We start from the raw sequence: 27,627 nt of genomic DNA, 5'->3' as shown, positions 1-27,627 counted from the left end.
CAGAGTCTTCAGTGGTATAAGTTTGTGTCAGCTGTTAATGTTACATCATCTCATGCAGAAATAATCGTTTTTGATGGGACTCAGGGAAGTGTGGCAAGGGAAGCGAAGTCAGTCTGAATGCTAAATGTGATGTACTGTGTACTATGATGCACCCAGGAAATGTCTTTTGGGTTTTTGTGAATCGGTGCTTTCTGGGAAATATTGGCTAGACGTGCAGAGCTTTGATCACCGGTGTTTTTTTAACCCTTTTTAAAATAAAGTTTTACAGTGTACAAACAAAAATATATATGCCTAGGTTTACAGAAGACAGGTTTATAACAGCAAGCCGATGATAGAGTAAAATGTTAGCGGTAGAGCCTGTTGTAGCCTAAAAACCGCTCAGTATTCAAGCGTTTTGATCACCTCACGTAAAACAAAATAAAAAGTAAAAAAGGGACCTCACTATTAACTAATGTAGCTCAACAGGTAGGAATCACGTTATTGCTTTTTTTTTTACTTCTGTTTTAGATTTCTTTGGTGCTCTGGTTGACACAAATACAGTAATTAACCATTTGATGCTACAGCTGAAACGATTTACTTTTTTAATTCCACAATTAAGATGAATTTGTTTCTACTTTGTCATTCAGTTTTGTGTGTAGAATTTTAATCGGGTCGTTAAGCATTTTGGCTGATGAAGCATTGTGAATGTTAATAAAATCATTTACTCTCTATACCGCACTTGTCTGCTGTGTGGTTTAGACTTAAAAGCGGAGACGACTTCACCGGTCTAGCGTTGCACACGTACAACAGCCTTGTCGAAACATCAGTGCTACATTACCCAAAGTTCAACTCTACCTGAGACTGTTCACTCAGAGATTCAGGTGTGTTATACTGCTAGCTGCTAACCTCGAGCATTGTGGGCTACAGAGGTCTGGTATGCTCCACATCCCCAGATAGTTTTCATTTTCCAGCATGTTGAGTTTCAGACCCAATTGATTCTGACTCAAGCTGCAAAAGGCATTTATTTTGTTGTGTAAAACCCATGGAGTTCGTCTTTAACCACAAGAGCATAAAAAAAAATGCACCCCAGGAAATAATTTTCTAGCTTAGAGTAGGATAACTAGACTGTAGAAAGTCACTGATCCCAGTCAAGAAGTAATAATACTTCCCTTACAACAGGGTATTGTTTTTACATTTTGGGTTTTGTACAGATCTAACAAACACCGTGTTAATTGAGGGGATTAAAAAAGGCTCCGCCAAGATCTGAGAACAGGTTTTATATTTAAGTAAATCTCAAGAAAAGATCTGTAAAAAGACTAAGACCTTAAATTTAAGAATCAAATTTCTGTTTTACTGCAGTGGTTCTCAGACTTTTACATGTCAAGAACCCCTAAACTCACACAAATTAGACCACGGACCTCAGTTTGATAAGATCTTTTCCCAGGGTTCCTCGTCTATATATGTATATGTATATATTCAGTAGCGTCACCCAAAACACGTGTAATAAAGAAATAAAGTGAGAAAAGACCAGAAGACAAAATATGTGATGTGAGATTTTATTTTTGTATAAAATACATAAATAAAGCATCTGCAGGTGGCATCAGGAGCTTGTGCACATATTCATATACACACAAGTGTGTGTGCAGGACTCAAACAAACAACCAGGCACACAATTCACCCCACAAAATATAGTAGAAAGAAAATGATGGAAGTTGCAGCCATTTGAGAATACACAGATGTCTTGGACCAATGCCTGCATACTACACAGGTCACATGATCACAAGAACCACTGCAGCCGTTCTGTAACACCCTGAAGGCACTGATCTAGAACTCGTTAAACCAATTAGAACTCATCTGTTCACCTTGCAAACTACTGATTTAAGATCAGTGGAACCAGTCACTTTTTTATTAAGATATATATTTTTTATTTATTTTTATCTATTAAAATAAGTCTCATATGGTGCAAAAGATCTCCGATTAAAATTTGCAAATGAAGAATTTAGTTTGTTCCAAAAGGAGAGACATATTTAGAAGGCAACACTTTAAAGTCAACAAAATTCTGACTAAAATGTCTAATTCTTTAACACGCAGAATTTTAAACAACACTCATTTACCTTTTCAAAAATGATTACATTTTGGAAACAAACTCTTCAGCTTTTCTTCTCTGCTCCAGAGAAGCAACAAATTAAACAAAAATGACAAGTTGGATACAGCCTGTAACAAAGAAGAATACAGTTTAATTTAGTTTCAGTATCTTGCGGGCTCTGCTGATTGCAGCTTTAAACATAAAACTAGACTCTTATCTCACAATGTGTAACTTGCACCCCGCCCTCCACTCAAGAGTTCTTTGGCCAAATATGTGTAACTGTTAAACTTTCACACAGCAAAGCATGTTGCTGTCAAAGTGTTTTAAACAAAATCTGATTTTCGTGTCGACTGAAGCAGATGCCATGCTAAAAATATCAGTGGCCACGTTAGAGGAGGTGAGAACGGCAACCAAACAGACTGCAGGAAATGAGCAGTCCCCATTTGAATCAAGGTGCAAGGGGCAAACACACAAACATACCATGTATAATCCACACGACACAAAAATATACGTATAAACCAACATTCTTAAGAGAAACTATTATAGTGCTGTTTTGTGCTCAGTCCCTCAATGTCGAAAACAGAAAGTTACAAACTTTTACCTGTCTTAAACTGCTTCAAATGAGCTACGCAAAATGGCACGAGGCATGGAGGAGTGACCCCTGTAGCGATCACCTCACCCTCCTCCACTGAAAACTGCTGACCATGCAGCGCAAGCCAAGTGAAGGCAGCGGGACAGATGGATACGCCAGGGGATTCAGCTCCCTTTGGCTTTTTAGAAAGTCTCTGTACACCTTAGACCTATTTTATCTCAAAACATATTTTTCTTTCATTTAACAAGATTCAGACTGGCTGTTTAAAAAAAAAAAAAAGTGATATTTTGCTGATTGAGAAGACACCGCTAACAGCTCCTTGACCAGAAGAAATCTCACTGATTGGGATGTTGTGATCAACTTAAACCTGTCCAGATTTCTTCTGTTTTTTTTGTAGGCAGACTGACAGTAACACACTGATGAACAGCAGCGCTGAGCAGGATGGAGGGAGGGTATCAGAGCTCAGGTAAAGCTAGAGATAGACATCATCATCTTACTGGTAGAAAATTACATGGCAACGACTACATTTGATGTTTTAGTGAAGTGTTTCTGTGCGTGTTCATCTATGAGGGGGGAGTTTTGAAAGCCCCCCAGGCGTGGAAGCAGCGTGTGAAGCAGTGGGGTTCGTTTCCTTTCCGCACCAGACGCAGCTTCCTCGGGTGTTCGGCGTCTTTGGAGCGCATGTGCTGTATGTAAACCTGCAGAGGTGGAGGAAGGAAGGAAGGAGGAGGAGGAGGACAGGAATTCATAAGATGTGGGTGCATAACTCCAACACATTTGAACTCAAGCACACAGAAACAAACAGAAATGCACAGACGCGCACAAACTGCAGTTTCTTACTAACCTGGCAGGCTTTGAGACTAAGTTTGATCTCCACCTGGCTGGTCTGAGTACCGACCCACATGTACACCTGAGGAAAAACAAGGAGAAAAAGAAAGAAAAGAATGACAAACAGTAATAAACGATATGATGCATCCAAGCGACGCCGCTGTAGACGCTCAAACAAGTCTGTGTGCGGATGTTACCTCTTTGCCGTTGTCCAGCAACATGATGTCATCATCAGCCAAGTCGTCCTGGCAGAAGTCTGAGCACTTCTCCGACACAGAGAAATAACCCTTCTCATTCGAGCACCTGAGAGAAGGGGAGACAGGAGGAGGAAGAAACAGTGAGACAGACATGAGCGATGTGGGACAGCAGGGAGGTGGAGACAGACAGATGTCACGTAATGTTCCCTCACCTGAAGAGGCGAGCATGTTTCATATAATCCGCATCTTCATCGTACTGCTTCTGAGAACCAATCCCCACCCAGAAGAAGTTCTCTGGCTCCTCCCCCTCATTAATTACCTAGAAGACAAACTGATTGATCAGTTTAACATCATGTACATTCTTTTTTTTTCAAAGACAGAGACATTGCACAGAAGCTCTAACATCTGTTTTCATACCAACTTTGCAGAAAGAGAAGAGGTCTGGTCAGCTAAAAAATTAAGTGCTTCTTCATTCAGGAACTTCATACTCAGTAATTCTTCTTCTTTTAAGAGAAAATGTTGCCCAAAATATTTTAAGTAGTATTTTAAATAGCAAATATAAGTATTTATTAAATACAATTCTTTGAATCAAAGTTACACTCGGAATTATGAAATATACTTTCTCTTGTGATCCGCTGAAAAGATGATAATAGACATGAATGTGAGATTATATTCGTACTAAGGCACACGTAACGTGCGGACACGTGCACATTTACCTGTTTGCTGTATGTGTCATCGAACATGGAGTTCATGATGTCCTCAGCCAGTTTGGCCTCATCAGGGTCAGCAGCTCTGCCCACCCAGGTGTAAACGATGCCCTGATTGTCTGTGCTCTCAAATGGTACCTGCAGAAAACAAACGCCATTACACAGGAAGCAGAGAGATGACTTTTCTCATCTCTTTTTCTACAATTCAAAAGTAGAAAGAGACACGGGAGAAATCTTCAAATATTTGTAAAAAATACCTTGAGGATGAAGCAAAACTCTGAGTTGAGATTACTGGAATCTGTTCCAATCTGGATGGTCCTGAGACAGAGAAGAAAGCAAGGTTAAAACAAATGTAAAAAATAAAAATAAATTTCAAAAAAGTTTCTGGATTTTTAAGGACTTCTCTGGGGGACAAAAACCAGTATTGGTGTGCATATATCTGATACCTGGTGCAAAGTGCGCTGCCATTGGTGCGTATGTGGTAGAGGGAAGGCTGAGCAGCATCAGTTTTCTGTTTCCTCTTCCCTTTGTGGATGATGAACTTCCTCTTGAAATGGGACAGGAACTTGAGGTTCTCCTGCTGCTGGGTCATACGTACCACCTAGACAGCAAGGCAGGCCATGTTTGTCAATTCAGCACAATATTGTGAAGCATAAGTGGTCAGGCCTGTGATGAGATCACGCAGGATGAGTCAAATAATAAACTGTGTGTAAATAATCCCGCTACCTTCAGTTTTCCAGGGAAAAGACTCTCAAACTTCTTCTGCAGGGAGAAGGTGAAAGTGAGCCAGCCCATGTTGGACGCCTCCCTGCCCTGCCAGAAGTACACAACACACTGGAAGTCCTCCTCAGGCTGTTTGTCCTCCTCCTCCGCTGCTCCTCCTTCACCACCTTCGCCCTCCTTCTTCTCCTTCTCCTCGTCTTCGTACTCCACAGGCACCCAGTATCTACGGAAGCAGAGCGAGATTAGATAAAGACGGTGACTCGCTTTGACAGAATAGTATCAAGCGAGGGGAGCTGCTTCTCTCCTTTGAGCGCAGAACTTTTTTAAATTAAGCACCAACGCAAAACAACCTAAAGTAAAGCTAAACTTTTTCTGTTTAAAAATAAATAACTGATTTGTTTCAAATACACATACAATGAAACAACAATTTAATGTGACATACACAGCTCGATGTATCCTCCCTCAAACCAAATATTTCCACCTCTGCTTTGTTCCAGACATCCTGGCACCGTCACACACTCTTCCCTACCTGCAGAGGAAGACGTAGCAGTCCTGGGTGTGGAAGTGACCGAACTCCTCCTCTGGCAGGCGAGCAAACTTCTTTCCCTCCAACACAAATCCTTCCATGCCATCCAGGTCCTCGTTCCACTCCTCCATCAGCTGTTCAGCCTAGCCAGACAAGACACAAACGTAAGAGTTGGGGGCTAAGAGTCGGTTTTGCTTTGAGTTTAGTTTTGTTTAAAAAGGAAAAGAATAACCGTGCTTGTGTTGTTACCTCAGTGAGGGGCATGGCTGGCTGCCTGGGAAGGAAGAGAGCTGTGAGGTCAGCTTTCATCTGGTCTTTCTGCTGTGCATCCTTCTTCACCTGGGAGAGAAAACACAGATAAACACTCACTGCGTTGCTAACCAGACACGGGCGGCTAAGCGCGGAGGCCACACACACACACACACACACAAACATCTGACAAATTTCTGGTTTGGAAGAAAATGCTGCCAGAAGCTACTCAGTGTGGCTGACTATAAAGCAAGGAATCTCTGACAGCTTTCTGTTTACTTTAACAATTCAGTTTCAGTGCCCCAACAGACTTAATAACAATGAACCATCACCTAATTTGACTTTTAAGTCTTAATGTTTTAATAACCCTATACAGTCAAAGTTTTGATTATGAAGTAGTTTGGATGAGCGGTTCTCAAAAAAAGCTGGAACATTTTGTACATTTTAAAGCAGGCATATTTTCAAGGCTGAAAATCCTACACTCTGCCAGCAATGTCCTATTCTGTGAGCAGCATGCAACTGGGGGCCTACTATCAAAGTATCAACATTTAGAACACACACATCACTGACCTTGCCCTGTAGGTTGTCTGTTTGTTGTACAGTCTCAGCTGCTCTTGTGTAGTCCACCTTTAACACGTCATCCCAGTTCTTAAACTTGGACTTAAAAACCTGAGAAAGACAAACTAAGATTAAGTTACACTGTGGCTGAACAGTAAAAATTCTGAGGTAAACTTAATACACATTTACTAAGCGTTTACTATTGCACTTTGATATGCACACTATGTATATCCAAGCATGTGAAATAAACAATTTAAACACCAACATTACACTTATTAGTTTATTATTAGTTTCTTTTGAGTTATTTTGCAGAATGTGCACTGGTGTGACTCTGTGTTCATTCATTGTGAGACTGCAAGAGCCCAGTGCAGTGTATGTATAATATCTCCACAAGACAGACCTTAACTAGAAAGCAGGTTAAAGTTGATTGTTGATTATTGCTTTTCAAAGTACATTTTGCTGTCCTAGAGTCTTTGCTTCCCAGAGTCTCAGGTCAGGTAGCAGCGGTGTTTGAAGCAGTGCAACATAAAGTGTTACCTGACACTCTGTGCCCTCCAGGTTGCGGGTGACACAAGCGTGTTTGGGTCGGTGCAGCATGGAGCAGATCTCCTGACCCAGTTTTAAGGCAGCAGCTCGGACGAGACGTGGAGACTTCCTGCCTATCCAGATGAACACATCAGACCAGCAGTCCAGGATGTACACGCACTTCGTGTCTAGCAGGGACTGAAGCTGAGGAGAGGAATGGAAGTGCAGAGAAGAGGAGGATGAAGAAAAACAAAAACCCACAACGTTAAGTAGGACATGAGCTAGTGAGGGATGTAGGGTCTAGTGATTTTGCAGCAGACAAACATACCAGTCTCAGCTCTGGCAGGGTGTCCAGTTTGATCTTATGGTCTTTGTGTTCCACTGACAGCTTGTAGTTGATCTGTGGCAGCTCCAGGTAGCCCAGACCCAAGCCCACCTATAGGACAATGACCAAAAAAAAAAAAAAAAAAATCAGTAAACTGTGACTTCCTGTTTGGCCTGGCTATCTGTTATCATCACTTAAGAGTGGAAATAGTCAGACCGGTTTTAAGGCTGCCTCATGCTGTCAATATTTAACCTGTCTGACAGTTATGTTAAAGTCTTTGGGCCTATCCCGCATACTGTACATCATTATGAGCCATTTACAGAAACACATAGTTACATGAGACCTCAAGTCTGTGATAAAGCAAAAAGCTCAACATTAAATCCTACACACCTCCTACAAACAAATGGAGCAATACGCCTACACCAACCTCAGTGCAGATTAGCCAACTGAAGTCATTTCTAGAGAGCAGGACTGCATAAAGCTAATAAAAAGATTTACCTTGTAGAGTTTGGGTCTGACAGGAGAGAAGTCATCTGGTACGTGTTTCTTGATCTCCTCTGGCTGTCCTCCTAGCACCTCCCAGAAACCCGGGGGCTCCTGGTTCTGTACGAGTGTTATGATGTCTGCCTTCCCTTTACGCTCATTCTTATTGATCTTTTCTGCAAATAATCTGAAAGAGGGAAAATGCATATGCATATGTAACACAGCTTTGCGACATCATCAGTTTGCATTAACAGCTTTATTCATGTCTCACCTGGCCTTTGTGGTGCTGCTGAGGGTAGCATTGGCTCCTCTCCACACAAAGATTTCCAGACCTGTGTCCAACAGGAAGACATAGCTACCAGAAAGAGAAAGACAGGATGTTATGGACAAAGTTCCACACTAAATGAAACACAGAGTACGTATCAAATAGTAGTAGGAACAAATGAGCAAAAATCAAGTGCAGCTCCACTGTAAATGCAGTGAGTAAGCCAGAAAGAGGAGGGACGCAAAGCATGAGAGGGCAGCAGACCAGTGTCTGTAAGGGAAAATGTGTGTGTGTGTGTGTGTGTGTGCGTGTGTGCTGGAGGGTGTGGCCAATCCTGAAAGTGTGCGTCATGTGCTACACAAAGCAGGAAGGGTGTGTGAGACTTACCGAGGGTCGAGGGAGGAGGCTTTCACAGGTACAGACTCAAGTCTGATGTTTTTCTTTCCGTAAACTCTGTACAACCTTACAAACACACAGAAGGATTAAACCTGGGAAAAAAAGCTGTAGCTCAAACAGGAAAAAAAAGTCAACAAGTTGACAACAAATAGAATTTTTCGAGAGCTGTTTTTTTTTTTTAAAACAAAGATGGAAACATGTCTCTGAAGAAATTACAAAAGAAGCCAAAGATAAATATGAGAACTTTAACCTGACTTAAACATATTTTCTAAAAACAGCCTACCTGACAGAGTAGTGTGTGTCCTCCACTGTGTAGAATCCGCTGGCTGTTCCCCCCTCTATGTAGGAGATCTCATTGTTAAACACCTGCGCACAGGACAAAAACTCATTTACAACAACATGTAGCAGTTGACTATTCATAAAAGTAGTGATTAGTTTCTGGACTGCATTCAAAAAAGCATTTCACAGCACTGTGAGCTTACCTTATGCCAAGTGTAGGTTGACAAAATATTAGAAATATCTTTGTTGTTAGTTTTCCCATGTGTGTATCTGTGTCCACTAATGTACGGTATTTGCTTGCATATTCAGTATGTTTGTACGTACAGCACTGAACTCCTCACTCTCGTCTCCCATTTCTTCCCGTATTGTCCTGCACTCTGCTCCAAGGAAATTCCTGAGGTTGACAGCATGGATGGCAGAGCCGGCCTTCTTGTCCAGAGTGGCATCCTGACCAATCCAGTAGAAGATCTGCCAGTTCAATGAGCCATTGTCATCCAGGAAGGTCTGCAATCACACGAAGAGGAAAAAAAGAAAGATAAGAGAAAGGGGGAAGAAAGGGGCAAGAAAACGCAGTGGGGATCTGTCTTCACTCATGGCTACAGATGCTCCAGCTGTACCTATGACATTGATCGATTGATCCAATTTGTCAAATCTTAATGACACTATATTGACATTTATCTTAATGATAGCAGATTTCATGCATTACCTTAAGGATGATGTAGCAATCGGCCTCATAGAACTTGCCATGGAAGGTTTCATCCACTTGTAGGGGAACAAAGTTCTCTATCTGCCACACTGTTACACCTGGAACCTGTTGGAAGGAGAAATAGAGAGGATATGTTGAAATCTGTACAGTGCAAACTGGAGTAATGTGAATGTGATCAGGCACATGTATGACCCATTTTCCAAAAACTTTTCTAGAGACATGCCTAGGAGATGTTGAGTGAGTTCAGCGCCTTGTTCAAAGGCACTTTGGTTGGTTGTAGCTGAGAGAGGAGAGAGCAAGCAAGCAGGCACACACACACACACACACACAGATTACCTGTCCAACGTCCTCCATATAGTACTCCGAGTAGTCTAACTGAGGTTTCTCTAAACTCTTGTCCCAGCGCCGGATCTTTAAATCACCATATTTCAAATCCCCATTCTCCTGCAAAATCAGCAGAATTCTTGGTAAACAGAAAGCAAAATTGTGTTTACCATTCTTCCTGTGGCCAGCATAGCCACCCTTCTGTCTGATGTTTTCCATACCTCCAAGTTCTTCTTCTCTTGTGCGACATCACTCATGCCCTTCAGCACCTGTTTGGCCTGATCGTCCTGAGAACAGTCCTTCCTCCTCCTTAACCTCATCTTCCTAGCCAGGGGATCTCGTGGGCTGGCTCCTGGACATATGTACAAACACAGACACAGATTTAAGCCTCTAGAAAGCACACAAGTTGTACTGACAGAAGACAGGCCCGGACAGGCACTTATACTGTATATTCACGTGCAAACTCCAGTTCCACGCACCTCCTCCGGCAGCAGCCACAGTAGCAGGTGAAGCCCCGGCCAGCCGGAGTTGGTTCTGCAGGGAGAAGTCAATGTTGTACCACTCTGCTGCTCTGTCCACTGGTTTAGGAGGCATCACCAGGTTAGGGTTCTCACGCACATCAAGAACCTACAGAAAAGTACATTAATGACCATAAAAGCAGCAATTTAATCAAAATATGTATTGGATGCAGACATTATGATGTTATAGAGAACTATTCCTCACCTCTAATATTTCTACAAAATAGGATGGTTTTAACATACTACATTGTAACAATCTCAAAATTGTCATGTTTCTACCACCATATCATATAAACTCTCTTTTAGTCCAAAGTATGATTAAAAACTTTGCTTTCCAGTCATGGGATAGGTTACAGCCAGGTTACTTTAATCGTCTGAGAAAATAATCAAACCAACATTAAATCAACCATTTATCCAATATAAAAGCTGTCTGAGTCCAGTGCTATCTGGAAAGTAAAGTTCCTAGTGTGAACTGTACCTCTAAATCAGTCAAGAAGTGGATGGCCTCAGGCAGTGTTACCAGGCGGTTTTTATTCAGCACCAGCTTTTTCAGCTTGCCACACCTAGACAGCAACACAAAATCACATTTTCTTGTGTGGTGACAAAATACCAATGCATTTCTGCAGAATCTGACCGTGTAAAACAAGCTTTGAATGGTTCTCTGTGATGACACAGCCTTTTAGGGAAACATATTAGATAACAGAATCAACAACCAAGCATGTTTGTTAATGCGTTACCTGCAGAGACCCTCAGGGATTAGTTCCAAATTGTTGTTAGCGGCCATGAACTCAGTGAGGTTGGACAGTTTGCCAACACCTGGTGGAACCCCGTCAAAGTCCAGTTTGTTGGAGTTTACATACAGCTTCTTCAGTTTGGACAGCTTACAGATTGCAGACTGGACAGAGAAACACACGCACAATGTTAAATGTTAAGACAAGAACTTGTATAGGAAATTATATCAAAATAAAAATAGAGAATTCCAGCTACACAGCTCTAAACAAAAGTAAGAAATCAGAGTTGCCTATACAGACAGCAATGCAACAATTATTGTCCTTACAGGCAGCGAGGTTAGCTGGTTGCGGCTCAGGTTAAGTGTCTCCATATGAGTCCACTGGTCAATGCAGAGGGACAGTTCTGAGATCTGATTACTGCTCAGGTTGAGTCTCTTCAAACTGCCCAGTGAATAGAGGCATTCTGGCACCCGCGTCAGGTCGTTACATGACAGGTCAACATCTGGGAGAGACAAGAAGGGCACATGTTTGTAAAATTAAGCATGTCTTCCCCAGACAGAGAGTTTGAGGATAAAGTGACTAATTTATGAAAAATGAGCCACAGGTTTGAGTGCCAAGAGGTAAAAGTGAGAGGGAAAATGTGTCAGGTCCCTGTGGTGGTCTGAAAAGGTCCAAAAAAAGAGTGGTGTGTGTTTATGTGTGTTACCTGCTAAATGTGTCAATCCCTCCAGGCTGGTGGGCATGTTGTTCTGGATCCTCTGGGTGTTCCTCAGGTGGAGAGTTTGTAATGCCACCATGGCTGGCAGCTGGCTGCTCAGACACACAGAGATAACGACAGTCAGAGCAGCGTTACATTACAAGCAATTTTGTCTTATCTAAATAAATTTACCTCCTAGTTTAACATGAGACCAAGAAATTTCCGGGTTTACAGAAACTTTACAGTGAGTTAATGCTTATAAAATATAAATCACTTCTACTTACCGCAGCTGTGCGTGCATCAGCGGGTTGTTGTTCAGTATGAGTGTCTGCAGGTGAACCAGGCGTCTCATCTGGGGCGGCAGGCTGTCCAGCTTGTTGTCACTCAGGTCCAGATACAGCAGGTCTGTCAGGTTGATGAACAGCTGGTTGGGGATGGAGTCTATGCTGTTGTGGCTCAGATTCAACACCAGCATGTTCCTGCTGTTCTCCAGATCCCTGGGGATCTCTGTCAGCTGATTGTAGCTCAGGTCCTAAACAGAAAAGAAGGAACGAGTGTGAACACACCAGATGTTGTTTTTGTCATAAATACTGTCTAAAAGCTCGGATTGTTTATGGGACAGTTAAGTTTCATAACCAATTGAAAAGGAGGGAAGGTTATGGGTGTAAAATAAATGAAGTTGACCAGAACTAAAGCAAATGAAGCATGTTTTGGGAATAAGTGGGGATCAACTGACTTGACAAAAAAAAAAAAATCTTCAAGGCTGTGAGAAGCAGAGAAGGAGAGTTTGTGTGAGATTATTATGTACCAGCACAGAGAGGTCATCCAGCTGAAAGATGTCATCTGGGACTCCAGAGTTTTTCAGGTTGTTGGCTCTGGCTACCACCGCCTGCACACATAGAGATGTGTTAGGAGACAATTAGAATTACAGACTGGTACAAATATCAAAAGACCACACAGGCCAGACCAGAAAACCCATGTGAACTTGTCAAAGCATCAGAATTAATGTAACAGTATTAATGAACAATTTAGCATTTTGGTTATTCATGGTTTATGAATAATCGACAAAGACATATGCACATGCTTTATGTGCATTCTCTTATGCACAGTGTACGTTTCAGTTACCCGCAGGTTTGGTAAGCTGGACAGCTCTCCATGTAAGGTGGTCAGGCTGTTGTGACTCACTGAAAGATGCTCCTAAAGAACGAGAAAACAGGAGGTTTTGTTTACAGTTCCACAGTGCACTGCACTAACAAAACACAGACATCTAAAATCCCATAAATATGCCTCACAAGGTCACTGCTGTGCAATGTACTGCTCGAACTAATGCCCAGTTGTCTCTAAACAGAATGACCTAACTGCAAATGGAATAAAATCAAAGCAGATTTCAGTTAAACACATTCCAGACACTGTGGCTCCTGGCCATGATAACAGATTAATCTTATTGACTTACACCTGGTAAGATTGAGCATGTTAGAATAGATCATCTCTTCAACGTAGCCTGCTGACTGCAGCTTTAGAGGTTTAGATTAGATAATCCTATCAAGAGTCTGATCTGATGATGTGATGTCCTCTGTTAGCCATACATCAAGTTAACACATTGGTATGCTTTGACTCATCAGAAATTAACAATACTGCTATGAGCAACACGGTAAGAGATGGAACACCAAAATGAATAAAACTAGGTTGATGCAGCACACAAAAATGAGCATGAAAAAAACCATATAAATTTACCACTGTTATAATTACTGATAATAAAGACAATAAAATCCCTAACACTGTGAACAAACTAATAATATCAAATAACAAAGAAAGAACAAAAAAGAAATATCAAAGAAGGTGTCCATTCATTAATATGAAGACTCGTTAGATAACAAAACAAATGAATGATATGTTTAACCATATAAATTAATGCCTCCATATATATAAAAAAAGAGGGGACAAGCTGATAACTGGCAACCTGTCCTGACTGTCTCACCAGCTTCTGCAGAGACGCCAGCTCCTCCGGGAGGTAACACAGCCCTGTCCGGTTCAGTTTCAGCCATCGCAGACTGCTCATACACTTGACATGCTCCGGGAAGTATCCACCCTGTAAAGACAGATGAAGGAGAGATGTGAGAGGTGAAGAAGAAGAGGAGCGAAGGACTTCTGACATCGGTAATACCGGTGCTGTGATAAAGTTGGAGGGTGCAAATAAAACCCAGTAGCCTTTGCCTTTAAACAAACAAAAATAACTTGATAATAAAATACTTGGAATGATCCTAGATGTATGTCCGCAATATGTGGAGATCTCTTTAAATGTGACAGGCAGTTAAACCGTCTTTGTCTCTGCCTCTTAACCTTACAAATATAGAAGTATGAGAACAGTAAATGTATGCCTCATCTGACATCACACATGTTGGTTTCACGGTCATTATGGGCAGCACAATCTGACTACATGAGTAAATGCATTAAACATTTGGACAGTTGTGAAGTTCATAGTATGTTTTCTGCTATGTTAGTGAGGACAAGAAAACTGAAAAGTGCAGGTTACAGTCGTTATGATGCAGGGCACAATGTAGAGGAAATGATGTCATCCTGACAGATGGCCTACTACATTTGACCATTCACTAACTACTACAGTTTGTGTTTTGTTTTGCTAGTGACATGTGGAAGTTAACTAACGTTACACAAATTATTCACGATTGCAAAACCATGTCAGCTGTCACTGCTGCCAGTCGCACTACTGCTTTTTCATCCTAAAACTAAGTGTGTCAAAACCTACACGTATAAGGGCACTGAGTAGCCGCAGCCATTAAACAAATTCTACAACTTCACGTTAGCTAACGCTGCGGTATTTTCTCTCTATCACAATCTAACGGCAACGCTGAACATGTTCCGTCACAGAGGTTGGACTGTACTTCTGATCCACACAGGTTATCGACAGTGAAGCTAAATGAGCTAGCTAACATGACGATGGAAATAAGACCTACGTTATCCCAAACTACCCAGAATAATCTCAAAATTAACCGCTAACAAAGTACGAAGTACTCTTCACAAACCTGTTCCCCTAAACAGAAATCTTTTAACCATCAGCAGGACCCTTATGGCCGAGAGCAGACTGTTAACTACTTTGTCTGACAAACATCTGACAACTGGGCTAACGCCCAATGCTAGTAACGTTAAGCTAAGGTAGTGCTTTAGCGGGCTGAGGCTTGAGCCGTTTGTTGCTCTGAGAATACAACTTAGATTGTCTTCAGTTAGCTGAATAAAAATGTTAGTTGCTCAACAGCGGTGGATATAAAATCAACGAGCATCGCTTAAAATCTTACTTTGAAGTCGTTTCCACTCAGGTCTACCCCCCTTATAAAGGGAAGGACTCCGGTGGCAGCCATTTCTGGTTGATGTCAGCTGCTCAACTGTCTATTTTGGTCCTGCAGCAGACGGGAGGGTTGTGGCTGGCCGATACAGTTCTTCTTTTGATTTTAAATGGTGGTTGACAATCAGCGTTAAACGTGCATTACCGCCACCCCCTGCTTCGGAATGTAGACCAGAAATTGTAAAAAATATCTCATCGCCCTCCAGTGGTCATCAGGGATTACAACACATCTACTGACGTGTGAATGATCCATTTTTGAAAGAGGACTTCCTAGACAAGCTGCTACAATATGTGAAAAGCTGGGGCATATTTTAAATATAATAGTATAATAATTATATAATATGATATAATTTATTCAACATAAAACGTCTTTTCCTTTTTCAGGACTGTATTAGTTTGTATTAGTTAACGGGATACTGAGCTGCCAATTTCTCTGTGAGAAGCTGATTTGTCGCGCCAATCTAACTCATCCAAAAATTGCTGTCCGCTGTTACAATTAAATTTTGTCTAGTCATTTGGACAGAGCGGGTAATACTGGAAATACGGCTATCCTTTTCAAAATAATTCTTGCTCCAAAGAAAGGGTACGATATATTCTATGTACATGTTTAAAAGCATCTTTTATTTTGAAAGCTGTAGAAGCGGAAGTGTATCACGTTTTTTTATGTTTTAGATAGGATGACGTCTTCTTAGAACCGCCCAGTCAGCTGTGGCACCAGGAGTCTCTAGCTTAGCCTAAAGAAAAACAAATAAAAAAAGCTATTTCGGTATTTACATTATGGATAAGAGTGCTACGCGATACAATATACAGCTTTATATTTATGATCTATCGAGAGGAATGGCCCGCAGCCTCAGTCCTATCATGCTAGGTAAGTACAAATTGAAATAATACGGTGCAGCCTGGCCTTGGGGACAAATAAGTGATGATAACAAATACCGGGTAGAGATGGCTTCTCCGGTTTTATGCAGTTGTCACAGCACTGTTTTGATTTTTAATTAAGTTTTCAAGGTCTAGTTATTATTTTTTTAAGTCATTTATTTTACAAATAAATTGTGAAGAGTGACTGGTTTATTTTCCAACATCCTAAGGAATGGCTCAAAGGTCGTTATTGAGGATTAACATCAAACTGCTTCACTTGTATGTTACAGCTCTACGGAGCTGCTTGCACTGAAGATCGTTTGTTTCTTGCTTCTCACAACGTTTTCACTTTGTGTTACAGGAAAGCAGCTGGATGGTATCTGGTATGAATCTTCTTTCTGCTATTTTGACAGTTGGCCTGCCTGGGGCCTGAAAGTCAGACCTCCATAGCCATGAAAACATTACATTCTCATTTAATGTTTGGATCCAGCAGGTGTAGGCCAGTGACCCATTTCTGGTTCCAGAGGCATATCCCTTTTAAGACACGGAACACTGTTAAAAATAGCTAGGAGCAGTGTGTCAAGTTCTGTCCACATTTTGTTGTTTGTTCATTCACTTTGTTTTAAATTTTGCCTTGGAAATTAAGGAAATCACAAGGGAGGCATAGTCTGTTGAGGGGAGTTGTAGGCAGTGGATACACAGGCTGGATTTGTCTGTTTAAAATGATTTATTCAGCTGTTGCCAACAGTAATAATTGAGTCTGTTCTCCGACTGGTTTTTGTCTTGTTAGTTGGCACTGCGTTGCAGTTTTAAATAAACATGCTGAACATTGAGTTCTTCTGACCTGAATTTCCGTCTGTGATAATATTGTGCTTTTCTTCCAGGCACACAGCTATAGTGGCATACGGTGATGAGTTCTTCTTCGGAGGGGAGGGGATCTCCAGCTGTTCGCCGGTAAGTCCGTAACCAGAGGAGTGGCTCGTAGCTGTTTCACAAGTCTCATCAGACGAGATCATGAAGGACATGCACACAAACAACAATTACAGGAGAGCCTCCTGTTAAAACCGGAACAGTTCTTGGTTTGATTCCTGTCACTGAGATCATGTGTTCCATCTGTCAGCGCACTGTACCGCTCAAATGAAGTCTCTAAAATTTTGTATGGGTTTAATTAAAGCCTTATTAAAATGTTGCCATGAGCAAGACGTGATATCAGGTTTCTAGTTATTGCTTTGAGATGTTGCCAATCACCAAGGCCTTAAGGCATATTATGGTTTTAGTCATGCTCCTACATGTCCGTGGATGCTATTTTTAATCTGTCTGAATTACCTCTGCCTCAGGTTGTTCCTTTCTCTCCATTTTTTTGACTTCTGTTCCCGCCTGTGCTGCAGATATGTACTGTAATTTAATTCTGATCTACATAAATCATTGCCCAACCACACGGGCAGAGTAGATTTGACCAGAAACAAGAGTACATTTGTTTTTTTTCACCCATGAGAAATTAAACTGTGAGAATCAATTCATCTTCATGTATCTGAATTTTGTGTGTCAAAAAGTTTCCTCTCACCTCAGCCGAAGCAGCAAAACATCAGCGATATGATTACTCCTGTCAACATAACGTGCACATTTTGTGAGTCTTTTTTTTTGTGTGTTGTGTGTTTGTCAGGGTGGGACAATGCTTGGCCCTCCGGACACAGTGGTAGAGCTGGGAGAAACAGAAGTGTCTGAGGAGATCTTTATGGATTACCTCTCTTCTCTGGGAGAAAGCACATACAGGTGGAGTAGCTGTTTTCTGTCTGTTTTTCACTCCTCTTTCCCTCTACAGGAAAGGTGGAAGTTATTTATATATTTAACATACAAAGCAGGCACACGTGTTAAAATCATACGTCGTAGTAGTCATTTTAATTGTTAGGATTTAATACTTTTACTGATTAGTCAAAATGCATGAACGCTCTCATCTGGTGCATTAACTCTCTTCTGTTCTTTCCTGTCTCAGAGGTGACAGGTATCGTCTGTTTGAGCACAACTGCAACACCTTCACCAACGAGGTGGCTCAGTTCCTGACAGGAAGATCCATCCCCTCCTACATCACCGACCTTCCGTCTGAAGTCCTCTCCACGTGAGTGCAAAAAACTCTGGTCTGTCAGCTGTACATGACTTCCATCAAGTCTGTGATCTTAGCTGTTTCAAAATGTGTCCCTGTTGACAACCAAACGCCATATGACCATGTCTGTGTTCTGACAACTTCTGAGGAAGTTAACACTATGTAGCCCTCAGAGGAGGTTTTAATGGTCCACTTGTTCAGTAGTTCTAAACTGATCTCTTTGTAGTCATCACATGAGAGACACAAGTTCAACCGCAATTTCAGTGTGTCACAAGCATCTTAAAATGGGCATGTCGGGCACAACCTCCCAGGCTGAAACAGCTGTTAGGGCCCGATCAGACAGATGCAGTTTTTGCAGTCACGGGCATCTTTTTCCGATTGTTTTCTCTGGGCAGTAATACACCTTAAGCACCTCACGTGTTTGGAGGTATGCTCTGAACACTTTGCCCAGTCGGAGGAATTGAGAGACGGGCCTTCTGTGGAGGTGATAACAAAGTTTACCGTTGCTTGGACACAACAATCATGGAGGAGAAACTAATGCTGGCTGTTCCTGGAGCTTTATGACTCTACCAACTGTAATTACCACAATTTGAACAAGAAACAGCAGGTGTGGAGACAAATTAGTGTGACACTTGAGATTTCAGGTAAGTTGTTTTGTTTAATCTAGTAACAATTATGACAAAAATGCAGCATTGCTTTCTGTCTTTGCTGTTGTTAGTGTGGTGCGCCTCATATGTTGCAACCTGCCTTTTATGTTGCTCCCCACCAGACTCCATTGACAAGAACAGAACTTTTACCTTGTAGATCATCATGACACACGCTTCAGTCAAACTCAACAGAAATGAAATAAAACTCTCCAAAATACTAGTTAATACTCTAGTTAGTCTCTCCACTGTTCCAACAGTCACCCCACAAGTAAACCCTTAATTCACCAAGTTAGACGTGAAAATATCACGGCTCCACACTCTTTCTTCATCTTGGTATGGAGCTATTTCATCGATCTGATGAAATCAGTGTTCAAAATCTCATATATAGAACCTTTCACAGAAAACGTGTAGCACTAAATGGTGCGGTGATAGTGACAAGGCCCACGAGTTATACTGTAACTGCTGAAATATGTGACCAAACCAGCCTTGAAAAGTTTGTGCCGCAGTTGATAGCTTTGTACACCAGTGCAAGGTAGCAGACTACAGAGAGGACAAAGTGGAGTATGATGATGGTGGTTTCCTTCAACATTTTTAGCGGCAGGGCAAGTGTAGTTATACAAGTGAATGTAGAAAACAATGAAAACTACCCTTCTGAAAGACCTGATGTACAAAAACGTAGGTAACCCTACTGGAAAACAAAAACAGGTACAGGTGTTATGGTGATACAGGTACTATGCTGTGGCATATATTAGGCCTTAAACAAAGTACCATTATTGTGTTATGACTCAGTTTAGAATATCAAATCCAATTTCCTCCTTCCTACTCCAGACCGTTCGGCCAGATGCTGCGGCCCATCCTGGACTCAATCCACATCGCCCCTCCAGGAGGAAATGTCATCAACGGGGGACGAAATGTCTAAGCTGAGAGAGCAGAATCTCAGAGTGTTCGCAAGGTCACTTCCATTGTAGTCAGTCAGTGAGAAGTCTCAAGCTAATCCGTCTGTATTTCTTTCTGTAAATAAGTTACACACCAGTAATGAAGATAAAGATTTTTCTAAACTATAATTGATTGCTTGCCTGTTAATCTTGAAAATTCATAATCTAAGTTTAACTGCCTCCTTAAAATCTACATGGTTTATCAATATCACAAATCAAATTAAGTGTAACAGAAGCAATTTTGGGTTTACCAGCAAAGCTAGATTTTGAAATTTCCCCAGACTAAAGCTTACTTTGATGAATGTTGCCTTCTTAGAAATACATCTACAGAAAGTCAGATATCGAGTTTAGATTTATAGCACTGCGGCTTAATCTAGCTTAACTTTTACTTTCATTCCATAACACAGAAATATTGCAGTTTTTACTCCAGTACATGTATCTAAGAGCTGTTATTAAGCCACATACAACATTAAAATACCTCTTGCACATTAGTGCATCCATCTTAAAAATGCTCCTGCTTTTATTTAAGTTGGAACTTACAGTTTTTTGTCCATTTTGGGTATGACAGTGTTTATTTCATAAAAAGTCTTCTGAAAAGCTCTTCCATTTAGTCATACGAATTTTGTTCTTTTGTCACCACATATCAGGTTTCACGTGTTTTCTGCAGTGAGAATCATCTGCTGCTGACTACAATGAATGTAATCTGAGTGTACACTTTTGCATAGATATGTTTATTATTTTCAATTGAGTGGATGCAAGTTGATGGAAAATTTTGAAGAGTCTTTAAATGTTGATTATATTTAAATTTTGCACCTTTATGATTTCTTTGACTTTTTTGTTGTTAGGTAGTCTGTAGTTAATTTCCCATCAGTTATCCTTTTTATGCTTGTGAGTTTTGTCTTTACCGTTTCTGATGAACTTCTCTGTGGTCGCCTACTCACTGAACCTTAAATTATCATTCCAGTTGTCACATCGCTTGTGATATTACATACAGCAGGTGATTGATGCCACTCTAATTTGATAAGATTGTATATTCAGGTAATCCTACATATATGAAAGTAAACCCTGGTAGACATTTGTTAACGGTAGAGTTGATTACAAAAGTGTATGTCATGTAGGGCAAGAAGGCAACACACCAAACGGTTCCTGAGAGCTGTAAAATCGTTTTCCAGACAATCCCAGTCTTTTCTTAAAAGATTTTTGGCAACAACAACAAAAAAACAAACTTTTTTTTTTTTTTTGATTAGAAACAATCCCAAATGTAAGATTTTTGGTATCAGATATATTCTTTGATATGAAAGTGAGCGCCATCACAGACCTGACAGACCCTAAATTGTGCCTCTTGGCCTGTTACCGGCTTCAAGGGAAGATGGTGACATCATAGATACATTTTATTATACTTTTTTTTTCTTTTTTTTTTTTTTTTTAAATACACTCATTGTAGTTGCCATGTGGTAATTCTAAACAACTGCATGTCCTCAGATTTTTTTTTTAATGTAGAGTTGACCTTATGTTAAACTGTCAACTTAATAATAACTTGCTTGAGTCCTTTAACAGCCACCAGAGTGTGTTTAATAGACAATGCACCTCTGTGCCTTCATTTCCCTCTGCTTGGCTACAGTCACACTGTTGGCATGGTTGTAATATAGCACAGATGGTAACTTCCTGTGCAGTCCGCATGAAAAATTTGGGAGTTGGTTTGCTGTGTAAAGGTCCAGAAACCCTAAGCTCACTGATATTGACCATGCGATGCATGGATTAAATCCTGCAAGTGAGTGAAGGAAACACAAGCAGTTGTAAAATGTTTCAAGGTTAAACAAAAATGTGGCTCCAGTAACACTCACAGCCTATAATCTCAATGAATTATCCACTGTGCTCTGCCATCAGAAAGAACACATAGCTGTCTAATCTGAAAATAATGCATAGGTTACATGTGTTAGGGGTTATCTGATTAAGACAGTGTTACAGAGATGAAACGTTTTTGAACTTCGTAAGCTTGAACACTGAAGAAGCACAGAAAAACAAGAAATCTCAAAGAGTGATTAGACCAGCATTCACTTTCATTGTATTCTCCTGCAATAACTAAACCTCAAACATTTTACCTTTCAAGCACCATCACACGGCACTCAATGCTTGATCAATTCTCTAGTCTACTTGCACAAAAACATTAGATGTGTGAACATTTTAAAACAGTTTTTTAGGAGTTTGTAAGTATTTGGCTACTTTTAGGTTATTCCCACTTTAAAAGGCTGGAAAGCTCAGGTGAATCTGGTTTCTGTTATTCTGCCTTCTGCTAACCAACTAACCGACATGCTAAACAGACCACTGAAATGTATTACTGCACAAGTCACCCTTTGTTGCTCTAATATATGTTGTTTCGGGCTGCTAACAGTAATGTGAAATTGCAAAAGATAGTTACAGATTTTATTCCCAATTTAAGTGATCTAACTATGGTAGATATTGTTTGTGTAATTGTTTAAAATTTGTTTTTGTGTTTGTTTTTTAAATTTGTAATTCTACCTGCATAAAAAGCCATTGACTGCATATGTGAGAGTGGTGTATCTTTTACATTTCCAAATAGCTTCTGGTTATTTAATTTTTTTGTCCATATGCATGGTTTTGTTTCTTATAAATTGTAGGTATGGTAGTCACATAAGCACCATTTACACAAATACACACATTTATAGAATTAAATGTGAAAGAATTTCTGCGGGGTTTCAGAATAATACAAATGTGTGAAGACAGTTGAAGTCTTAGTGGTTGTGTGCGCATCCACAAAACCTTGGCGGAATAACTACTGAATGGAAAATATAACATAAAATTCACAGTAACTTTCTCAATTCTAACTTCCTCAGGCAAATACTGACAGGAAGGAAATGAGAAATTTACTGTATAACAAAATGGCCAGTTACATCATCATCTAATCACATCCATGAGAGGAAAAATATATTTGTTATGAGGAAATTGATATCAGTATACATAGTACATAATTCACAAGCATTGTTTTCCACGCACTGTGAAGAAACGGTTAGGAGACGAGGTATTGATTGGGAACATGCAACTTCTGTCCTGCTGCAAGAGCTGCTTTTTGTAATCAACCTTTTCAGTGCTTGGGTATCTCAAAATACTATTATTATTTTATGAACTTGAACTGTTACTCGTTCTGATAATACTCCCATACTTGCTAAAAGGCTTACTGCAGCTCTTTGAGCGCCCACAGAGGGACAGTGTTGCTCTGTCTCTAACTACAGATGCATCTTCAGGACAGATGTGGATTCTGAGATTGTAGTCAAAATGGAGGAATAACCATCATGTTATACACCAAATATCGAATTTGCATTGCTTCTGTGTCCCTGTATTAAAATTATAAGCACAAAAATGGAAACCAGTACTTTGATCTAGTTTGATAGTGACAAAAATCTTTAAAACCCACTGCTTCTGACTTGGACAAGTAAAAAGCAAATGATAAAGTACAAAAAAAACTAAGAGTGTTTTTTTTCCTGTGACATTCACCTCTCTAGGTTAAAACCCCAGCATTTTTGGCTGCTTTAACTCTTTAAATCTTTTAAATAATTAAACCTATATATATATATGTACATATAATAAATAAACTGTGACACTTCTACTGTCTGAAAGCATTCTGAGCTGACATGTTGATGGCTGTAAACAAATAATATTAGCATGAGAGAATCCAAAACTTTATAATTTAAAGAGTTGGTGGAGCAGGGCGAAGCAGCTTGGAGACAGATGAAGCTACTGCTCCTTTGTGAAGCGCCCTGCAGTCAGCCAGAGCGAAGGCTTCGACTGGCTCTCCACAGAGCACCAGAACCAGTGCTGCTCTGTGGGCAGGAAATAAAACAATTAAATCCAAATAAAACCTACATATGCAATATTCACTGAAATAAATAATCATGTATGTGCAGAACCCCATAGATAACACCTTCTTTTCACAATGCTCTTCACTCTACTCGTTTTTTATGATGATTTCTTTCTCAGGGAATTACTAAAAGGAATACAGTCACTTAATCTGGCTGCCGCATTTTGTTGCTTTCAGCTGAAGGACATGCCAACAAACTTTTGCAAAGTTCTCATTATTTCACCAGAAATTGAGATCTGAGTCTGTTGTGGCAGGAGCTCCGCTCTTTACTTGTACAGTAAATTCTCTTCCTAAGAGACTCCAACTGGGAGTTTGTTTTTGTGGTCAAACAACCACTGATGAAAATCTAGCTGGAATCTCACTCTCTGTCTCTCGCTGAAGTTATACTGACAAGCGACCAAATAAATGCACTGTTGCTTTGAATAACATTACATTTCCGTGTGTTTGAATATTTGAACAAGTTATAATTGTTACAAAAAAAAAAAAAAAAGCATACAAAATCTCACCTGTACCCTGCTATCATCGTATCATCTTGTCAACTAAACTCTGTGGTATCATTCATGATGTCAAAGAAAGCATCAGTACTCCAGATGGCGAATATCTTGCTGTGCAGCAAAACTGTTGCGCAGACAGATGTGAAGCTGACTTGGTCTATAGCCTTTAGATCAGCGCCCCTCCTAAGAGGGGGCGGGTAATAAATGCAGACAGACTTTGCCCATCCTTGTTCCCTGCGGCTGAGTAGCTGAATCAGCTCGGTTAGTAGCACAATTATGAGTGTCCGTGTGACATTTGACAAACGGTAACCTTCTCTCCAACTACAAGGGTACTGTCAAGCTGGCTAAAGATGTTAGCAGGGCAGTACCTCTGTGACAAAACCCAGTGAGTCACACCGACCCCCCTGCTGTGGTGACAAATCTGTCTATGACACATAGGGGTGACTTGGCTTTTCTTCCTGTGGGCTCTCTTTCTGCTCTGACACAAAGTTCACTTTACTAGCCATTGCTATGTCAGAAAGTTTGAATTTTAGAAGCCTAGTGCCATGCAGTTCAGCTGTTTGGTCCTCAAATAATCATATTTATTTAAAACAGCAGTTGTCGAAATATCAGCAGACCAGAAATTAGCCACACAAGTGTAATGGATTGTGATACTGCAAACGAATGGTAAAGTTGGTTCAACAGCAGCTCCATTAGAGGCCCAAGTTGCTGTTTCTCAGTGTGCTACATAATAGAGGCCTCAAAATAAAAGTGTGTGTGTGTGTGTGTGTGTGTGTGTGTTGGGGGTGTGAGAGATGGCGAGAGACAGAGAAAAAAGGGATGCTTTTAACAGGTAAGTGTTTAAAAGCTGCATTTTCGTGAGCTCTCCTGGAGGTTTTGCTGGGAGAACTACATCTCTATGGGGTAACGTCTCATTTTGCACTGATATGCATAATTAAGGGATTCATGTACCATTTTTGAAGGTTATCCTGCCATTTAGAGCAAGGTAAAATTAATGTTCGCACTGCACAGTAGCAGAGTATCAGGTTCTTAGTTTTAGAAATTGAAAATCTACAATTTGTCACACGTTTCCTGCATCTGCTGTTTCAGAGGAAGACATCCCCTTAATCTTGTTTACAAATCTGCACGCTTGAAAAACACTATGCAGTGCTAAAGCTCCTAAATGGCACAGCCTTGATTCTCGAATCTCTTTTGGCATTTCGTCAAACCAAATTCAAGCAACAAACCGGTCACACTATTTCAAGTAGCTAACCAGGAGAAAAATGTCCAATATTGACCCAGATTTTCTGACTCAGCCGAGGCAATAGAATAGACTTAGCTGATGCTATAATAATCTGTTAAAATATGTATCCCTTGCAGTCACAGACACTCTCTTTTGCTGTCACAACAGTTACCTCCACGAGTAATTAAATTTTGTCTCATAGGAGTCCAGCTAAATGTTGTCAGCCACATCAGTCAGAGTGATGGTTATTCCTGTCCAGTCGTGCTCGCTCAGGCATGGTTTCATCTCTGCTGTACACCTCAGTTTGAATGGCTGTCAGTTCACTCTTTTAGCTTGTATGAAAAGAGTTTATCCTTCTTTGCACCCTTTAACTCTTTTTTTCTTGCTCCTCTTCCCCTCTCTCCATCATCCATCTCCCTCCATCTTCATCATCTTCTAGCTCAGCTCATCTGTCATTTCTCCATTCTTTGTATCTTTATCATAACTATGTCTCTTTTGGGGTTAAACACCTCCAAATGTGGGTGCCCTCTCTTTCATTAATTTCTCACCAGTTTCACCCCTTTTCTTTTCATCCCTCCTTCGTAATTTGTACCTTCTCAAAATCCTTAATTATCTGGGGATTTTTTGCTTGACTTCACCTCCTCCGCATTCATCCCTCCTCTCATTTCTCTGCTCGCTTCCTCCTTCGACTGTCTTGACCTTGTTCCTTAACCTCTATCATTTTCCATCACCCATCTTGCTTTCTAGTAGTAATGGGCTTAGACTTTGCAGCTATTACAAAGTATTTGCTTCAGTTTTTTTAAGATAACTTTAAAAAATGTGAAATGAAAGCATATAAACAACCAGTTTCTGCACCTTTTTTTCTGTGTTTTGTCGCATGGCAAAATGTGTAACCAGACAATTCATTTCTGAGTTACTTTGCTATGTTAGATTATGTCTTAGATTAAATAACATTGTCAGAGTTTGACATTCACTTGCAGAAGAAAGCTAATTAACAAGTTACCAAGAGTGTGACATCCATGCTTCTTCTTTGTTGCTGCACTGATACATGATGTCTACCTACAGTATGTCTTCCTTCAGACCACCTCTGTTTCCTCCCTTTATCTTCTTTGTCAGCTCTTTCTTCCAGCAACCAGCTGGTGACGGGTCCAACCAGCTGGCCAGATCACTGTTTTGGAATCGCTTGGGTCACCAGCTGCTGTGTGCTCCTTGTCTATGTCAAACCAAGGCCAGGATAACTGCCTTGCCCTTGCATAAATACATAGATGCATAAATATATAGAGACATGTGAACTGTCCTCGAGACCTTCTGCCGCATCAGTCACCATTTGCAGCTATTTCCTGGAATGCCCTTGGGTTGTCCCATCTGGACTATATGTGTGTGTGTGTGTGTGTGTGTGTGTGTGTGTGTGTGTGTGTGTGTGTGTGTGTGTGTCTGCCGGTGAGTCCATGTGTATCTGCCTGCATATGTGTGTGTATAAGTGATGCCTTATCTGGGCTTGTTTTATTTTGAACTTTAAGTGACCTCAACGTTTGATCGGTACTAGATCAGTTAAGATAACCCAGTAAAGAAATAGTCGAACAGAAATACACTTTTCCTTTATTAAAAGTTACAAGTTTTTTTCAAGGGAAGATCATTGTTTTTCCTATACCTGTCTGTTACGAAAAATGAAGCTACAGCACAAGCATAAAGACTGTAAAATCAGTAGCCTGGCACTATTTGACATCCTCCAGTACCACCAAAAGTTCACAGTTTAATACGGGCAGTTTACGTGACCAGTCAGGAAATCACTTCTTCTGATCAAGTGTGAAGGAAGCACACCAGCTAGCTAGAATAGTATACTTTAATAAATTACCAACATTCTGACATAACAATCTTAACGGTATTCTTCTGGTCAAGAAATAGCCAAATTATCCTAACCACAGTATGTGGTTCTTTTTGTATGGATTATACAAAAGATATAATGATAAGTTAACCTAACATGTCTTTAACTAAATTCAAAAAGAGTGGTATTGATCTTCTCATGTAACTCTAGGCAAGATAGTGAATAAGGTTTTCCACAGTTTCCACTCTGAATAATTAATCACTCTTTTATTTTGAAAATATATTATGTATGTCAAACAATACAGCCTGTCTGTCTGTCTATCTATCTATCTATCTATCTATCTATCTATCTATCTATCTACACCACTGACACACACACACACACACTTCCACAACTAGCTAGATCTACAGTGTCAGTGGTACAATTGAATCAGATCTGCAACCCCATTTTGGCCCTCATTAGGAGAAGTGTGTAGTCTCAGAGCTGTGGTGTCTGAGTCTACAGGGAACTGATCTGGTACCTGTAAGGCAGAGATGGGGGTTGCGGAAAATGAGTCAGTAATGTTGGCATAGTATAGACTGTCTTGCTAAAATTAGAACAAGCCTTGAAGCTTTAA

At 40.5% G+C, this 27,627-nt stretch overlaps 2 protein-coding genes across 2 annotated transcripts; one reads left to right on the top strand and one right to left on the bottom strand.

The window, feature by feature from the left end:
* Positions 1 to 1,521: 1,521 nt before the first annotated feature.
* flii (FLII actin remodeling protein) lies at positions 1,522 to 15,219 on the bottom strand. The gene is made up of 31 exons (XM_046415373.1): positions 15,006 to 15,219; positions 13,673 to 13,783; positions 12,820 to 12,891; positions 12,503 to 12,583; positions 11,979 to 12,226; positions 11,704 to 11,807; positions 11,324 to 11,499; positions 11,004 to 11,161; positions 10,745 to 10,829; positions 10,228 to 10,375; positions 9,970 to 10,100; positions 9,761 to 9,868; positions 9,425 to 9,529; positions 9,043 to 9,222; positions 8,723 to 8,805; positions 8,431 to 8,505; positions 8,050 to 8,133; positions 7,794 to 7,965; positions 7,299 to 7,406; positions 6,983 to 7,174; positions 6,458 to 6,556; positions 5,888 to 5,977; positions 5,642 to 5,781; positions 5,116 to 5,335; positions 4,836 to 4,990; positions 4,647 to 4,707; positions 4,399 to 4,527; positions 3,895 to 4,001; positions 3,683 to 3,788; positions 3,502 to 3,567; positions 1,522 to 3,355 (listed from the first exon to the last, which is right to left on the bottom strand). Exons 1-31 carry the CDS (start codon positions 15,066 to 15,068, stop codon positions 3,221 to 3,223), a joined length of 3,792 nt encoding a protein of 1,263 aa, XP_046271329.1. The 5' UTR covers positions 15,069 to 15,219; the 3' UTR covers positions 1,522 to 3,220.
* Positions 15,220 to 15,745: 526 nt separating this feature from the next.
* desi1a (desumoylating isopeptidase 1a) lies at positions 15,746 to 22,137 on the top strand. Its single transcript, XM_046415383.1, has 6 exons — positions 15,746 to 15,920; positions 16,272 to 16,293; positions 16,795 to 16,864; positions 17,574 to 17,683; positions 17,904 to 18,026; positions 19,487 to 22,137. The coding sequence occupies exons 1-6, from the start codon at positions 15,830 to 15,832 to the stop codon at positions 19,575 to 19,577; spliced, it is 507 nt and encodes a 168-aa protein (XP_046271339.1). The 5' UTR covers positions 15,746 to 15,829; the 3' UTR covers positions 19,578 to 22,137.
* Positions 22,138 to 27,627: the final 5,490 nt, after the last annotated feature.

This window comes from Scatophagus argus, chromosome 16 (genome assembly GCF_020382885.2).
Source record: "Scatophagus argus isolate fScaArg1 chromosome 16, fScaArg1.pri, whole genome shotgun sequence".
Classification (NCBI taxonomy): Eukaryota; Metazoa; Chordata; class Actinopteri; family Scatophagidae; genus Scatophagus; species Scatophagus argus.
This window is presented reverse-complemented; position numbering and strand designations above follow the sequence as displayed.